At 48.1% G+C, this 18,089-nt stretch overlaps 1 protein-coding gene across 2 annotated transcripts in view; it reads left to right on the forward strand.

The window, feature by feature from the left end:
* Nucleotides 1-17,776, forward strand: part of SPON1 (spondin 1) — a 273,983-nt gene extending 256,207 nt beyond the window's left edge. The window contains exons 8-16 of one of the 2 annotated variants that reach the window (XM_019948110.3): nucleotides 5,191-5,392; nucleotides 6,378-6,518; nucleotides 6,970-7,045; nucleotides 8,020-8,202; nucleotides 10,484-10,654; nucleotides 10,738-10,905; nucleotides 11,777-11,941; nucleotides 13,957-14,220; nucleotides 16,086-17,776. In XM_019948110.3, the coding sequence (XP_019803669.1) occupies nucleotides 5,191-5,392; nucleotides 6,378-6,518; nucleotides 6,970-7,045; nucleotides 8,020-8,202; nucleotides 10,484-10,654; nucleotides 10,738-10,905; nucleotides 11,777-11,941; nucleotides 13,957-14,220; nucleotides 16,086-16,249 (1,534 nt within the window). In that variant the 3' untranslated portion in view covers nucleotides 16,250-17,776. Of the gene's footprint in view, nucleotides 1-5,190; nucleotides 5,393-6,377; nucleotides 6,519-6,969; nucleotides 7,046-8,019; nucleotides 8,203-10,483; nucleotides 10,655-10,737; nucleotides 11,627-11,776; nucleotides 11,942-13,956; nucleotides 14,221-16,085 lie in introns of those variants that run through there. The other variant, XM_073808641.1, reaches the window with a different exon arrangement.
* The last annotated feature ends 313 nt before the right edge of the window (nucleotides 17,777-18,089 follow it).

An 18,089-nucleotide genomic window follows, 5' to 3' on the forward strand; every position in this document is an offset into this window, starting at 1 on the left:
CAAATCCAGCTGTCTCTTCCAGTCCCCTTTGTTCTCTCCCACATCACGCTGCCTCTCTGAATGGAAAAAGGCACAAGATATCTCTGTGTCTTCATTTGGTTTTCATTTTTCTGGTATGAATTGTCTGTTCATAACTTTCCTTTACCTATTGGGATTGTGGTGGTTTTTGTTGTTGTTTTTTTTTTTTTTTACAGATTTGGACTAGCTCTGTACATACTATAGATATTAACATTTGTCAGTCAAACTAGAGGGATACATTTTTGCTAACATGTCATTTTTCCTTTCTAATTCAACACTGTTGTTTCCATTATGCAGATGTTTTTAGTTGGTATATAATTCAATGACTTTTGTGATTGCTTTTATTGTTTCAAAGCTGAGAAAATTAACGTTTCTCTAACAGATCAAAAACTTGACTTTTTTTCCCTATGATCTGGTTGTTTTTTACTTAACTCTGAGTTTTTGCTGTTTGGGGGGATGTGTGTGTGTGTGTGTGTGTGTGTGTGATATTACGTGTGAATACCGTATTTTTTTAAACTGCAATTAAGTTAGCCCAACCCCACTTGTTGCATGATCTTTCCTCTCCCCCTCAATTTTGTATGAGTCCTTATCTAAGGTTTCTGGAATCTTCAGCCTGTGCCACTGATCTTTATTTCTATCTTATCCTGGATATTACACCATTTTCATTATCATACGTTATAGTATATTGTTATATGGTATGGCCAGATCAATTCTCTTTGCCAGAAAAGTGATAAAAATTTAAATCCGAGATAGAAAAATAAGATCAAATTAATAAAATGCTTTATATGGGAAGACATGGCATATAAGAAAGGCATGAATAAGAATTTTTATTATGGTTTGGACAAATTAAAGAATTCCAGTCATAGCTAGCATTTCCTAAAGAAAACTCACATATATTCTTATCCATTTCATTATTTTAAATAGCATTTTTATTATAGAAGTAATAAATACTTTGAGGTAATTTTAAAATTAGGTCTGAAGGCCAAAGGAAGTGTTAAGAGCTCCATATTCATTTCCTAGATTAACTCATTTATTTCAACAAATACTTGAGAATCTAAAGCATGCCAAATTCTAAGCCAGGCACCGGGATATAGCTGTAAACAGGACAAAAATGGTCCCTGTTCTTTTGGAAACTAACAGGGAAGATGGAAATTAAACAAGGAACTCCAAGGAAAGAGTGAGTTCAACATGCTCTGGGAAGGTACACCAGGGGTCCTAAGCAATTAGAGGTGAGGGCAGGAAACATTTCCTCCCCTGAAGCTGGGGGGCCTGAGGATGAATTTTCCAGTCAAGGGTATGAGAAGAGCAGCACGTAACTGAACATGTTATAAAATCGTTCCCAGGCTTTTACAGCCAAATTTACCATATCACCCAACCTAAGGTCAGGCGTTTTGTGCAGGGATCAGCTGCCCCAAATTTTCTACCCCTTGAAACACTTACCAAGGTCTGGGGGATAACCTCACTCAGGTTACAGATTTGGCCAAAATGCATTAGCAGAAAATGATTTGTGTTAGCCTTGTAAAACACAGGAGGTTCTCAGATGGTTACATCCTTCAGCTGGGCAGAGTAGCAGGGTGGTGTGTTGGATGGGGGTTGGTTTCGTTTCTCCAGCTGTTAGAGCTGGTTTAGTCCTCTTAGGTTGTCATGATGAATAGCTTCATCCATGGGGTACAGGATATGAAAGACCACCAGACCCACAACCATATGCTCAGGGAGACGGGCAGGTAACAGGTGTAGTGGTTGGTCTCTATGGCAACGGAAGAGAAGCCTTCCTCCAAGGCACTGCTGGACTCCCAAGGGGTCCAGAGCCAAGCAGCCCCGCTCTGCCCACACGCCCGTGCTCTCTGCCAGGCAGTTACTGGAAGGCAGACCCCAGACGGTGTCCTGTTAATCCCTAGGTGAGCAATGCTGCAGCTCCCCAGACTGCAATTGTTGTAGAAGCCAGGTCTTTAAAGAAGCTGCTAAAAGCAATGACCTACATGCCAGAAACTGCATGCATGGGAAAAGGAAATGAAATCCCCCAATTTGTACCTAACTAAATAGCAGACTATGTAAGTGTGGGACTTTAGCAGTTTATAAAGGCCTCCTAACATATCATCTGAGCCTCACAGCAACACGGCAGGAGGGTAATGTCAGATGAAGAAATTGAGACTGGAAGAGGATGAGTGAGAGTTACTTGCCCAAGATCTAGTAAGTAGTGGAGCTCAAGTCATCCTACATCTACTTGTTCAGCTGGCCCACTGGAAACCTGGTATTGGGATATGGCTGTGAAACAGGTTTTTGCCCTCAAAGGGCTCCTAGTCTAGTGGGGGAGACCAAACAGTGACGAAGAGATTACAATCGAAGGGTACAGCTCAGAGACCTACACAGAGTGTGTGGAAATACAGACCAAAGGCAGTGGTCTCAGTGCAGGGGATCAGAAAGGCTCCTGGATGAGGTGACTCATGACCTGAGGCTTGGAAGATGAGTAGACCAGTGATTCTCAAATATGAGGCATATTAGAATCACCTGGAGGGATTATTAAAACAAAATGCTGGGTCCTACCCCCAGTCTGTAAGTAAATCTGGGGTGAGGCTCAATAATTTGCATTTCCAACAAGTTCCCAGAGGACGCCGATGTTTCTGGTCCAAGGACCACACTTCGAAGGCTACTGAAGGAGAGCCTTCCCAGCAGATGCACGTGCACGTGGGTCCTGATGCCAAAGCCAGGTTCAGGCCGGGCTCTTCCTCCACTCAGGTTCCAGAACCTACACTGGCATCAGGCTGAAGTGAGAAGTGCTTTCAGGAAGGCCTCCCTCCCCTTGCCTCTCTTTTCTGATCTCCATATGACCCTTCAGTGCTGCTTTACTCAGTAACAGTAATACAGTAAGTCCCCTACATACGAATGAGTTCCGTTCCTGTGTTCTAAAGTCCAGTTTGTTCATAAGTCCAACAAAGTTAGCCTAGGTACCCAACTAACACAATCGGCTATACAGTACTGTACTGTAATAGGTTTATAATAGTTTTCAGACAAATAATACATAAAAAACAAAAAAATAAAGAAAACATTTTTAATCTTATAGTACAGTACCTTGAAAAGTACAGTAGTACAGTACAACAGCTGGCATACAGGGACTGGCATCGAGTGAACAGGTAAGGAGAGTTACTGCCTGGCAAGGAGAGTTACTGCCTGGAGGAGGGAGAAGGGGTGGGAGATGGCAGAGCTGAAGGATCGTCAGCAATAGGAGACGGAGGGCGAGCTGCAGTTTCACTCACACTTGACGCTAATGGAATGCACATTCGCATCTTTGAAAGTTCGCAACTTAAAGGTTCATATGTAGGAGACTTACTGTAGAATAATTGGTCAGGTGCCAGACACTGAGCTAAGTACTGGATGCGAGTTCTGTCATTAAATGCTAACAGTAACCCTTTGGGGTAGGAGTTATGGGGATCCCCATTCTGTAGATTTGGATACTGAGGCACAGAAAGGTTTAGTCATTTGTCCAAGGATACGCAGCTCTAAGAGGTGGTATGGGATGGTGCACACCCAGGCTTCCCGCCTTCTCTGCTTGTTGCCCGATCCCATCCGGCCTGCCCAAGGGGCCCAGTTCCACAGGGCCCAAGCAAGCCTGGAGTCATCGCTTTCTGGGGACAGATGAGGGCAGCCGGAAGCAGCTGGTTCCAACAGACAGGCACAGAGACTCCCAAACAACTGCCAACCGGACTGAACAGACGCGTTGGTCCCCAGCTAAGGATTCCCCATGATGGGCAGCCTGGGCGGAGAGTCAGGCAGAGCCGTCTTCATGCCTCAGCCTCACCAGCTGCGTCTCAAAGTTTATTAACTTCTATACGCTTTCCTTTCTTCTTTACAAAATGAGATGATAATTCTAACCCCCACAGGAGTATCATGAAGAGAAAATAAAATAACGCAGGTATGCCACCAGGTGTGGCTGACTGTAGCTCTCCCACCACGCCTCTCAGTGGGCTGCCGCCGCTGATCCCATACAGCTCTGGCCACTCCTAGGACCTTGTCTTAGCAACACGAGGACACAGAGGTTGAAGAACTGCCTCTCACAGCTTGGGGGCCGTCAGCCAAAGGTGTCTGGCTCTACAGCTGGGTCCCTGCTCGCCTACTGGAGGAAACGGCCAAGGAACCAGCTGTGAGGCGATGGGTGAGCTCTGCTGCCAGGGCGGGGCGTTGCTCTGAGCAGCCTCTGGGGGCACAGGAGGCAGCAGGCTGGGCAGATAATCCCTCTGATGGCACAGTGTTGCTCTAGAGAGTGACGTGGGGCTGGGGGTGGCGGGGACTTAGAAACTGCTGACGAAAAGAACTTGGACCTTGAATTTAAGATTGACTTCGGTTGTGGTCTCCGTTCTGCCACTTCACTTTGTGACTCTAGACAAGTTACATCACATAACCCTTCTGAGCCTCAGTGTCCTCATCCATAAATTGGAGTCAATAATCCTTACCCCAGGTCTGCTCTGAGGCATCTGGGAAAATGTATAAGGAAAGGCTTGGGGCATCATTAAGCAGTTTTGTCACTTCCGATACGGCTGGGCGCACAGGTAGCCCGTAGTATTTGTTCATTCGCTTATTCAAAAACATTGGCTTAGCATCTACGATGTGCCAGGCACTGGAAATAAAGCCGTGAAGAAGGCAAACAGAACCCCTGCTTTCCCAGAGCTTACGCTCCAGTGAGAAATGAGAGTCAGTAAACAGCTAAACAAATAAATAAGAAAACACAAAATAACAGTAAGTGCTGAAGACACATTAAAAATGGATAGCGTGGGCTTCCCTGGTGGCGCGGTGGTTGAGAGTCCGCCTGCCGATGCAGGGGACACGGGTTCGTGCCCCGGTCCGGGAAGATCCTACACGCCGTGGAGCGGCTGGGCCCGTGGGCCATAGCCGCTGAGCCTGCGCGTCCGGAGCCTGTGCTCCGCAACGGGAGAGGCCACAACAGTGGGAGGCCCGCGTACCACAAAAAAAAAGGATAGTGTGGTAGCATATGGTTTCCACATGTGGCCAATGGATGGGCTTGGAGAGAGAAACCAGTAATAGCCAAAGGCAGAGACGAGTGGGAGAATCCCCCTTCTTTCTCTCCCTCTCATCCTTTAGCCATCGTCTGGCCAAATGTCCCTCAGAGCATGCACCCCCAGGGCCCCAAAGGTAAAGGTCTCTGTATTTGGTTTCCAGGAGAGCAGCACCCTCGGCTGAATTTTCAGTGGACAGGACACGCCACTTAATGTCCTTCCTGACCATGATGGGCCCCAGTCCCGACTGGAACGTGGGCCTGTCCGCAGAGGATCTGTGCACCAAAGAGTGCGGCTGGGTCCAGAAAGTGGTGCAGGACCTGATTCCCTGGGACGCTGGCACTGACAGTGGGGTGACCTATGAGGTACGTGTGCGCCTGGAGTGGTGAGTGACAAACCTTCCCGAGCGTCTGCTCCTTGTCTGGCCCTGTTCTGGATGCCCTGGCCATGGAGGTGAGTCTGGCCCAGGCTCTGTACCAGATGAACTCACAGTCTGGTAGGGGAGCCCAGCACGGTCCCATCATCACATACTCACATGCTGTGTGACTCGGGCTCCGGGAAGTGTCCATGCAGCTGGTCAGGAGAGTACAGGAAGGGACTCTGCTGAAGAGCAGTTCAGAGATAAGCATTAAGGAACAGCAGGCAAAAGGCATGGAGGCAAAAAGAGAGAGAGAGAATGGGGAACTGCAGGAAGTTGACGTGTGTTAAGCTGGGCCAGATTCCGAAGGTTTCCGGATGGCCAGGCTAAGAAGTTTGGAGTCTCCTGTGAATATCAATATTTTCCAGATATGGTCGGCACAGCAACTGCATCGAAATCTGGAATCATCAGAAAACCAGTGGTAGAACATTCTAGAACAGACGTTGGTAAACTATGGTTTGGGGGCAACCTGGAGTTTTCTAACCCAGCCTCACGTATTCGACCGCATGTTGTCTGGGGCTGCTTTCTCACTACAACTGAGTTGAGTCGTTGCAACAGACACAGTTGGCCCACAAAGACTAAAATATTTACCATCTGACCCTCCTCAGACAAGTTTGCCAACTCCTGGTCTAGTGGGAAGAACTCTGGATTCAGACCAACCTGGTTCAGCAATTTCCTAGCTGGAAATGGCTCTCTAAAACTCGGCATCTTCATCTGGGCATAATCCTACTGTGTACATGGGAGAATTTGAAAGTATAGATCTACAAATGTTCATGCACAACACATGGCATGAATAAAATTCTGTAAATATAAATAGCAGTTATACTTGTTAAATTCCTTTCAAGGTTTTTGTTCTGATCATATATCAAATCTTTGTGGTTTTTAACCAGTTTTATTTCCCACTCTCTGTATCTGTGTTTTCTCCACTGCAGTCACCCAACAAGCCCACAATTCCCCAGGAGAAAATCCGACCCCTGACCAGCCTGGACCATCCTCAGAGTCCTTTTTACGATCCAGAGGGCGGGTCCATCACTCAAGTAGCCAGAGTTGTCATTGAGAGAATCGCTCGGAAGGTACTGGGTTAGAGCTCACCCTGGCACAGACCCTTCCCATCAGGAGACCAGACCCCTTTCAGCTCTTGAATCATGCGGTCCCTGGCATATTCAGGATGTGGAATTCCTGGGCCTACCAGAGTTTCTAGAATGCAAATTATTCATAAGATATAAATGAGCAAAATGAACATGGTGGTACAGTTTGACGCTCAACCAAATGATTTGCTCTAGGTAACTGGGCTTCATCATGAATGCCATAATCAATTGCTAATGTCTGTCATGGGTCAGGAAGTGGGAAGTTGTGGCTTTACTGCCATTTCTTTTACCGGTCAGGTTGTAAAAGTGAGCCAGAACTCCGCCATGGCCTAGGATTTGTATACAGGGTGGGCATTTGGTTTTATATCCTCTTTCATCTTTCCCCCACACATTCCGTTCTTTAATGTGAGCCCTCCAAGTAAAATTCCTTTTGCAGGGGGAACAGTGCAATATTGTACCTGACAATGTTGACGATATTGTAGCAGACCTGGCTCCAGAAGAGAAAGATGAAGGTGAGTCATCTTCCTTTGTTGCAGGTGGCAACATAAATTGGGAACTAAACATAAACTACCTTTTGGGAAAGCAATTTGCTAACATGTTTTAAAAGCCACAAATATATCCTTTGATTTGGTAACCCCTTCTTTGCGGATTTCTGCTTGAAATATAATTCAAAACAAGGCCAAGGCTAGGCACAAAGTCTAAGGGAATTGGTGAAGGTATGACACTAGTATCAGGCAAATGGCATTTGCAGCAGATGACTCTCTGCTTTGATTCTCACACTATCCTGTGAGGCAGGAGTGGGTCCATCCACTTCCCCAGCAAGGAAAGTGAGCCCAGACCCTACAGTCAGGAGGCAGTGGCAGAGCCCTGGCTTCAGCTCAAGTTCTCTCATAGGGTCTGGAGCCAGACAAGCTGGGCTCTCCTCCTGTGGCCCTGGGCAAGAGGCCCACCTTTCTACCAGTTTCCTCAACTGTAAAATGGGGACAATAGAAGAACCCGCCTTGTAGAGAGCTGTGGTAAGGAGCTAATGGGATAAGGCAAATACGGTTCTTAGAATGATGCTGCCACATGATAAGTGCTCAGTGAACGATGGCCACCCTTATTCTCATCATGACACCGTCTGGCTCACTGGGAAGATGAGCAACACCACACGAAAAAACCTGTGTTTCCCCCAAATTGCCTGTGATTTGCCTACACCTGTGTGGAAACGATGTCTGCCATCGTTTGTGTTCATGTGTTGAGGGGAAGGGACAGTAAGAGAATCTTTCCTTATTATTAAGTTACTTAGATTTTTATTACTGGAATGCCCAAACTATAATTTTGGAAGGCAAGTGAATGGCTGCTTGCATCCCCGGAGCACCCAGGCTCCCGGAGGCTGGGCAGACAGTGGGGATTTTCTTGTCCCCGCGTGAGCTCGTCTGGGGAGAGAGGGCCAGTCACAGCTTCCACAGGCTCCCAGGAAAACCATGTCACATACTCTTTCCAGATGACACCCCCGAAACCTGCATCTACTCCAACTGGTCCCCGTGGTCCGCCTGCAGCTCTTCCACCTGCGACAAAGGCAAGAGGATGCGGCAGCGCATGCTGAAGGCGCAGCTGGACCTCAGTGTCCCCTGTCCCGACACCCAGGACTTCCAGCCCTGCACGGGCCCGGGCTGCAGCGATGAAGGTGACGAGACACCCAGGCTCAGGAAGGGAGGGTCCTGCCTGGCCGTGCCAGCCTCTCATACCTGGTCAGGTAGCACCCCCCCAGTGGGGCACTAGGACCCTGACTGTATTTGTCAGTGGGAACCACCAAGGGCAGACTCCCATGTCCAACAGTATCTTGAGGGCTGTGAACACAGACATGTCTTACGACATCAAAAGAATTCTTGAGTTTAACTGACCCCCCCCCATACCCCCCAGCCATGGAAGAAAATAGACACAAGTTACCGAAGAGCTAGCACACATCTTACTTATGACAAACAACAGATAGCAAGCTGCCTGCTTCTGGGCCTTAACTTCAACCTCTTTTTAAGAAGCAGGTGAACAGCTTGGCCAAGATTGAATCTAAATCATTGCCCTAATTCTGTGTCATTCATGGACCCCCGTGCATGTCCTAGCTCAGCCTGGGTCAGAGCCCTCAGTTCCTTGCGTCAGGACCTTTGGACTGACTGCAGCAATTCTGTAACTGGTCAAAGGTCAGGCTTGAACTATAAGCTTGAACCACCCATGTCATGATGGCTCAGGCTTCAGCATGGCACTACTCTGATTGCTGTGCAAAGGCCAGCTGCCTACTTCCCAGGGTACACTTCCTCTCTCTGACTGAACAGATCTATACTCTGTGCTCTGATCTTAACTGTCTCAGAGGTGTAACAAGGCAATAGGAAGGGATGTATAGGCTGGGCTGGTTTATGGCAGGAAGAAAACCATTTCCAAGCTGAGGATACCTGAAGAAAGCTCACCACCACTGCAGGTCCTTGACTCTCTGGCTCTTCCTGGGGCACAGTCTTAAATACCTCTCCTGGCTGCACTCCACAGTGGTTTATTGCTGTTTGTGCCCATGATAAGGCACTTCAGAAAGGAGTGAACCCTGCATGCACAGGCCATTCCTACGAACAGGCAGGCAGGAAGTTGTGACAGGACTGACAACGCTGGAGGCTTTCTCTTTCTTGGGGTTGAGGGGAGGCAGATGGGTGGGCTGTCTGTGGCCTGCAGTGGGAAATGAGATCTTTAACCATCCCCTCTACAGGGGTGGAGTTCAGGTGGCTCCCAGGAGGTAATGACAATTCTGAAACATGTTGGGCTCTGCCTGGTGGTGTAGTTTTGGTGGTACACAGCATCAAGTTTACCAACTTAACTAGTTTTAATTGTACAGTTCAGTGGTATTGTGTACACACACACACACACACACACACGCAACTATCACCACCCTCTATCTCCAGAACTCCTTTCATCTCGCAAAACAAACTGTAGACCCATTAACCACTAACTCTCCATTCCCCCAACCCCTAGCAACCACCGTTCTACTTTCTAAGAACTGACCATTCTAGGTATCTCATATAAGTGGAATCATACAGTATTTGTCTTTTTGTGACTGGCTTATTTCACTCAGCATAATGTCCTCAGGTTCATCCACATTGTAGGACGTGTCAGAATTTCCCTGTGTCTAATGTGGGTTCCAGCCATCTTTATCACTGCACTGCCAGCAAGCACTGTCTAGCAACACTGTCCATAGGTTCAATAACAATGTGTAGGCATCACCCATGTGCACGTGACAGCCTGCAGACATGTGCAGGAGGCTTCACACTCTGACTTCAGTCCTTTCTAGCCTCATCTCCCAGTGCCACACACAATACACTCAGTACAGGTTATTGCAGGAGCTGTTCCCTTCACCTTAAATACAGATATTCTCTACCCAACAAAAGTGCACTCAGATGTGCCCTCTTCTGTGAAATCTCACCCAGAACTCCAAGGAGCATCCCCATTCCAATCCACTGGGCTTATGTCTGTTTTGCAGTTTACGTGCCCATCTCTCGTTCTGGAGTAGATCAAAATCCGTACCTTACACATCTCTTCAACCTCAGTACATACCACTAAGCAGTCAGTAAAGAGTTACTGACGTGAGTAAATGGATGGGTGGATGGATGACTTCATTTCCCTCTTCTTCTTTAGAACAGGCAAACACACATACACACACACTCCTATCCATCCAACCATCTTTCAAATGTGTCATCATGAGACAAGGAGTAATCACGAGTGCTCCGTGCACCTGGAAAAAAGCACTTCCTTTAAAGAACAATTCCTAGTTTAAAGATGTGTGCCTTTTATGTCGACTTCCATCCTCAACTGCCTAACTGCCCCTGAATGCCAGCTGGCCTTCTTGACGCCCGCCTTTGGGGGGGTTCCGTTGGTCGTGCGGATCCCGGCGTCGTGGCGCCCGGTCTGCAGTATCTGCTCCTGTGTTGCAGACGGCTCCACCTGCACCATGTCCGAGTGGATCACCTGGTCGCCCTGCAGCATCTCCTGCGGCACTGGCATGCGGTCCCGGGAGAGGTACGTGAAGCAGTTCCCGGAGGATGGCTCCGTGTGCACGCTGCCCACTGAGGAGACGGAGAAGTGCACGGTCAACGAGGAGTGCTGTGAGTGGGGGGCCGGGCGGGAGGGGCGGGCGCGGGGCTCCCGAGGCTGCCAAGGTGACGCTAAACACCGCCGGACTTCCCAGCTCCCAGCAGCTGCCTGGTGACCGAGTGGGGCGAGTGGGACGAGTGCAGCGCCACCTGCGGGATGGGCATGAAGAAGCGGCACCGCATGGTCAAGATGAGCCCGGCGGACGGCTCCATGTGCAAGGCAGAGACGTCTCAGGCAGAGAAGTGCATGATGCCCGAGTGCCGTGAGTGGGCGTGGGAGAGGGGACAGAGGACCACGGGAGCCCTTACCACTGTCAAGGCTGGGCAGGTGCAAGAGCAAATATGGACCCCCCCCCCCCATCCTTGCAGGGCACTTCTAGGAGCGAGAGCTATAGGTGTGAGGACATCATCCAGACCCAGAGAGTGGCCTCCTTTGAGAGGCATTCTGAGCAATGCTGGGGTGGCAAACTGGTGGCCTCTGGATAGAATTCACCTGTAGCTGTGTTTTATAGGGCCCCATAGTATCTTTTTTTTGGAGGGGGGGGAATACATGTAGGCAGGTTGTGCATTCCTCAAGTCATCACAGACCCCCTCATTCTTGTTCTATGTGGGGACTTGCCTGTGGCCTCATAAAGCATTACAACCCCTCCTCTATGCACAGATGCACACAGGCCCACACATCACTACACAGATGTACACACATAGCCAAGTACATACACATTCTAGCGATTTCAGCACCAAAGTGTCCAAAAACACATCATTGAGCCTATCTTTTAGTGCATGGTTCTTGGGGCACGTGGGAGGTTTCTGTCTCTAGTGAGATCCTACTCAGACCCTCACGGGTGTTTCAGGTGGGACTTGTATTCCTATTACTGAGCCACATCTGATGCCACAGCATGAGCACCAGCTGGATCAGAGGAGATGCAGGAGAGTGACAAGAGCAGCAGTTAGTGGCCTGTGGAGCCACTCCTGGTTCCGGGGGGGGGGGGGGGGGGGGTCACTTCGGTTATCCGAACCCATTGGTCAATTTCACTTTACTCAAGGGGCTTGAGTGGGGGACAAAGGATACAGGGCACCAGATCAAAGAAAGCAAAGGGAGCCTGTTCTCAGTGGCAAACCTGGCTCTTGGTCTAGACACCATCCCCTGCTTGCTGTCCCCGTGGTCCGAGTGGAGCGACTGCAGCGTGACCTGTGGGAAGGGCATGCGGACCCGCCAGCGGATGCTCAAGTCTCTAGCCGAACTTGGGGACTGTAATGAGGCGCTGGAGCAAGTGGAAAAGTGCATGCTGCCCGAGTGCCGTAAGTCCTGGAGCTTCTGGAAGCCACCTCTCCCCTCCTCTCCTCCTGCTAACCAGCCCTGTGCTAGCTCGTACAGTTATGACTGTTTGCTGGGCCCTGCATCTCTGTGTTAGCAAAGTTATTTAAACTCTCAATCTTCTCAGTAGTAAAAGGGGATCCCACTAACCATCTACAAAACACCCAAATTGTAAATGGCTGTGAAGTCAAAACAGGAGGCTTAGATGGAAAACAGTACAGGCTCGATAAAATGTATTTCATAGTTCTCCACCCCTCCAAGTTAGAGGCTTGTCTGGCCCGTGGGGTTTTCCAAGCTTTTTAATTCTATTCCTCCTCCCTGTGACCAGTTTATTTACCCATGACCAAAGGGTAGACTTTAAACCAGTGACTCCTGCACCTCTGCAGCCTTGATAAGAAGACAGGCCAGCAAGTCAACAAGCTCAAAAGCTCCATGCCCACCCTCATCTCCTCTCAAATCTCACAGAGATTTGAGAGGAGATGAGGGTGAGTTTATTATCTGGGGACTAATTTCCAAGGAGAGAGCCCATTTTTCTGGCTAGTCTTCCATGAGAGCTTCCCTTTCAGGTGGTGGAAAGTCAGACACACTTGCTAAGATCTGTTTTCGGGCTTTCTCTGAAATGCACTTGCAGCCTTCTGTGCTTCCTCCCCTTACTCAGGCTGCATGCCTGGGGACAGGTCCTAGCTCTGTCCCTTACTGGCTGCATAAACTTCAGCACACTACTTAGCATCCCTGTCCCTCATCTGTAAAACAGTGAGAAAAACTTCCTAGGTTGCTCTGGGAATTAAACCACATAATTGGTACAAAGTGCCGAGCACTGGACTTGGGAAGTGCAGACCTCCACCAATGTTACATATTACAGTTCCTGAGCTGTTTTAGCCAAAGTCATGTGTGGAGATGACCCAGACCATCAAACTAAACAAAGCCTTGGGCTTTTACTAAGATCTACCCCGTGTTCAACACAGCTCACCAGAGCTGGGGCTCCAGAATGTTCTGAGACACTGTTACTGACTTAAACAAAACTCTATATCCACAGGGTCCAGTGAATGAAGGGAGAAGAAAAAGAACATTTATGGAACACTTACTGTGGGCCAGAAACTGGGCTGAGAGCATTACTTAATTCTCACAACCTAATGAGAAAAATAACATTATCCCCATGCTGCAGATGGGAAAGCTGCCTGAGCTCCCACAGGGAGAAAAGGCCTAAGACCATGAACAAAATGAGTTTTTCCTAGATCCATCCAGCCGGGCCCTCACTTTGCAAGGGAAGCAGAGTTTGAAAATCATTTGCCTCCCTAGGAAGCATCCTGAGAATCACTCTAATGGGTTATCTTTCGTCCACATTTGTGAGATGCTGGCTTAATGAGAAGACTCTGCTGGATCTCTTACCATGATAAACCATGACACCACTTGCTACTGCCCCTCTTCTCTACTGAATTTCCTATTTCTGACTCCTGTGGTTTTTGCAGACTGCCATATATAAGACCCAGGATGATATCGAGAACAAGAAACACTGCCTGGGTCTTACTGCAGAAGTCACAATGTCCTTAGTATTAGTCCACGGGGGCAGCTCTGGAAAATGGCACCAGTGAACTGTGCCTTCCCTCAGAAAATCAGGGTCCTTGGCTGTGGGAAGCTAGTCTGTGCCACTTGAGGCTAATTTGACAATATTCTAGAAGCTTAGAGAGCAAGGCAAGAGGCTTTGAACTAATCTTCAAGGTCCCCCCAAAAGCCTCCTCAAATCATAAAGAGGGCATAGCATGTGGGTTTTGATCTGCATCTACTGCTTACCAATCCTGCATCTACTGCTTACCAACCGTGTGGGCTGGATAAAGTCAGTCTGCCTCTTGGAGCCTCAGTTTCTTCTTCTGTAAAATGGGGTAACAGCACCTGCTTTGCATTTCCCATAGGCTTTAGTTGAGATGTTCAAAGGAGAGTATAAGTGACCATATCTTGTTTCAGACATGAGATATACTCACGCCCATCTGTGTCTTGCCAGCCATTGACTGTGAGCTCACCGAGTGGTCCCAATGGTCGGAATGTAACAAGTCATGTGGGAAAGGCCACATGATTCGAACCCGCATGATCCAAATGGAGCCTCAGTTTGGAGGTGCACCCTGCCCGGAGACTGTGCAGCGGAAAAAGTGCCGCATCCGGAAATGCCTCCGAAATCCATCCATCCAGAAGCTGCGCTGGAGGGAGGCCCGAGAGAGCCGGAGGAGTGAGCAGCTGAGGGAGGAGTCCGATGGGGACCAGTTTCCAGGTACTGCCAAGTGTGAGGCTGGCGTTCAGGGAGATGTCAAAGCAGAGTGGGTCTGGAAGAACTTGTAGGAGTTTGCCAGTAAAACAAGGGCATCCCAGGCAGCAGGAGTAGTCATTACAATGGCACTGAGATACCAAAGAACAAGATATGTTCAAGTAGTAAGTGGAAGGCAGAAGGAACACAGAGTATGGCGGGGTGGGGGGTGGGGGTGGGGCAGGAAACCAAGCTGGAGAGGTAGGGTAGGGACCAGACCATGAAAGGCCTGCTGATGACTTGATTCTGTAGGTGAAGGTTTTAAGCAACAGCGTGACTTTAACAGGCCTGTGCTGAGTGGTTTGGAGGTGGCAAAAACAGAGGCACAGAGGCTGGTTAAGTTTTCTCTGTAGCCCAGGAGAGAGATTGTGTGTCCCCCTCCTCCTGCATAACTGAAGGAGTTCCAGGACTTTAAAAAAAAAAAAAGATCCCACCTAGAGCTTCACTGCTGAATAAGCTGATCCAAGCCAAGAGTGCAACGTCATCAGCAAAATGGTGAAATGGTAGCTGGGGAGATCCGCGCTCAGTCTTGGGTCCAGGCCAGTTGATGGTCTTTGGATTCCCTGGAGTGGGTAAGGAAGGTGCCGCATATAAGTGAAGGTTAATGGGTTTCTATTTTTAAAGGTGCAGCTCAAATTACCCCTTTTTTTTTTCTTTTCTCTTCTCTTCCTTAAGACATTACAGCTCCATCTAGGACTAGAGAAGTGCAGATATGCGGAGCTACCTGAAGTTCACTATCTTTCCACTAGGGAGCTGTTCCCATATCAAAATGTTGTCTAGGGCTTCCCTGGTGGCGCAGTGGTTGAGAGTCCTCCTGCCGATGCGGGGGACACGGGTTCGTGCCCCGGTCCAGGAAGATCCCACATGCCGCGGAGCGGCTGGGCCCGTGAGCCATGGCCGCTGAGCCTGCGCGTCCGGAGCCTGTGCTCCGCAACGGGAGAGGCCACAACAGTGAGAGGCCTGCGTACCGCAAAAAAAAAAAAAAAAAAGTCGTCTATTGCACATGGCAGTCAGTTGGCCAGTCAACAAACATTATGCCCAACTATGTTCCAGGCAGGCAGTATGACATAAAACTCAGCGTAGTATTGACTGGATAATCATAAATGTAATTAATTGGATCTACAATGGAGTAATGTATAGAGTGCTATGGAAGCACTGTTTTTTTTTTTTTTTTAAAGATCTAACCTTGGGGTCAGGGAAGTTTTCTTTGAGAAAGTCATGTCTATTTACACAGGAAAAATAATCAATTGTACCTGAGTTAACTTAGTACTTGAGAGGCTAAGTACCTGGGGGAGCAAAGCGTAAGAGAGAGTGGTTAACTGCTCCGTGAGTGGCTGCAGCATTAACAAGCCACCCCAAAACAAACAAGTCGCTACTGTCAGGTGGTGGCTCAGCTGGGGCTGGAAGGTCTAGATTGGCCTCACCTGTGTTTCTGGAGTCTCTCTCCACTCGGTCTCTCCAGCAGATAGCCAGGCTTGCTCACATAGTGGTGGAAAGGTTCCCGACAACTTTTTTCAAGCCATGTTTGCTCATGTCCCATTGGCCAAAAGCAAGTCATAGAGCCAAGCCCAGATTCAAGAGGTGGAGAAGCAGACTCTGCCCCTCGATGGGGAAGAGCTGCAAAGTATTTATGGCCAATTTCTGCAGTCTGTCACGTATAAGCTAACAGTCCCTAATAAGGACTCTAGCCATTATTTAATTCAACAAATCGTTACATACAAGAGCAGAAAAGCCCAGACAACCAACTAAGTTTGACAGCTGTTTACTAGAGTTCAGCTTCCTTGTTCTTTCCTCATGTCTGCTGGCCTAACCAGGTCTTCTCATGCTTTCAGGCTGCAGGATGCGCCCATGGACTGCCTGGTCAGAATGCACCAAGCTGTGTGGAGGCGGGATCCAGGAACGCTACATGACTGTCAAGAAAAGGTTCAAAAGCTCCCAGTTTACCAGCTGCAAAGACAAGAAGGAGATCAGAGCATGCCATGTCCACCCGTGTTAACAAGGGTACACGTTTCCCAGGGCTGCACTCTAGACCCCTCAGAGGCACCAATGGCTGGATTGTTTGTTTGCTTGTTTGTTTAAGGCAATTTAAATCGTGTACACTAGTTTTCATTTCTGCAGTGCGGTCTGCCCAGTAGTCTTGTGGATGCCAGGGACATCCTTCTGTACACTTCTTGGTGGGCACAGACTGAGGGGGTGCTCCCTCATCCTCAGCCAGCCCTCATCCAGCACGAGTAGTGTCAGCCACCTGTACTGAATGGAAACGTGTCCCTCTGGAGCACCCACCTGGGTGGCAGGAAAGAGACCCTGGCCTCCTGCACACGGAGAGGCAACTGTCTGCAGATGACTCTGTGCCTGGTGCCGGGGCGCAGCATAGGGGAGACAGTCCCCGTCAGGTGGAGTGCAGATTCCCCTCATTCTCGTCTGGCCTGCTCCCTCTTGCAGGAAACTATTGTTTGCTCGTCTCTTCTCATTTAGTGGAACTTTAGGGCCTGTTGTTGAGTCTCCTCAGTCATCAACAGTTCTTGGGGAAAACAGCTGGCAGACATGAAGAGAAGCACTGATGGTGGGTGGCTTTTCTTCTTTCACCGAGAAATGCGTATGTATCTCAACCCCTAATATTGGTTCTTGATGCCCCAGAGGAAAGAAATGATGGCTGCTTTATTTGAACATAAGGTAACCAGTTCTTACACCTGAGGTAAAAGGTACTAAGTCTAGAAATCATTTTTCCCTTCTTTTTGGGGTTTTTTTGGACACAATTCTCTTAGGAAGCCAGCCTTACGAACCTTCTGATATTAGATCCTGACTAGAACCAAGGCCAAGGCAGCAAAACTAGCCTCTATAGCAGTCCCAAACCTGAGTTTTTAAAATCTTCCAACACAGACTTTTAAGTTCTCAAACCGGTTTTTAACAAGAAAACATTTTTTCAGTTATGCAAACATTTTGTTAAATCTGTCTGCAGCCCACCAAGCCAGTCCTTCAACAGAAATACTCTCTCTGTACTTGAGAGGGCTTCTTAGAAAAAGTGTTTCAGAGGCCAAGAAAGACGACAAATCTAGGGAGGAAGGAATGTTGCAGAATCAAGCTTGGCCGTAAAATCTGGTGGGAAGTCAAACCTATGTCAGCCCTCCACACCAGGGGTCTGGTCCTCTGACACAACCATAGGGAAAGATCATGGTTTTCCATCCCCTTCCGAGCACTCATAAGCACACCAAATTCAGGGAGACTGACTATCAAGCATTAGTGTAAAAGGTCATTTTACCGAGTTGCGTCCATCAGCAGTTGTTACTCATTCATTGTTAAAATTACCGTTTCATTTCTGTTGCAGGCCGCCTTTATCGTGCTTAATCCAAATATGTACCATGGATGAGATGCATACATTGCTTTGAATACACTACTTTAAGACTCTGCATTAAACACATCAGGACATTCCAAACACAACATATATATATGCTATAGCCTTGAATCTGTACTATTTTCTTTAACACAAGAGAGACTGTTCAATAAAAAACTCATTGGGTCTGTCTTTTGTGTTTTAGTTTTAAACTAATTCAGTGTTCAGAAGGTTGGGTCTTTTTAACAATTGTTTCCATTTCAATCACAGTCAGCAAAGGATATGCCTTTTGCACCCTCATTCTGGAGGGACCACTCTTACCAATTCCTGAGCTCTCTGGAGGTTTGAGTTGTTTCCAACGTTATTTTTTAAATCCTTAAGTGAACTGCTTTCTCCTCCCACAAAGCAGCACAAAATTTAAAGAAATAAGACGTTTAAGTTCTACTTGGACAAAAAAAAGTCCTGATACAGAATCTGCTCGCTTTTGCAACACTACTCTTAGCTA

The sequence above is a fragment of the Tursiops truncatus genome, chromosome 8 (genome assembly GCF_011762595.2).
Source record: "Tursiops truncatus isolate mTurTru1 chromosome 8, mTurTru1.mat.Y, whole genome shotgun sequence".
Lineage (NCBI taxonomy): Eukaryota > Metazoa > Chordata > Mammalia > Artiodactyla > Delphinidae > Tursiops > Tursiops truncatus.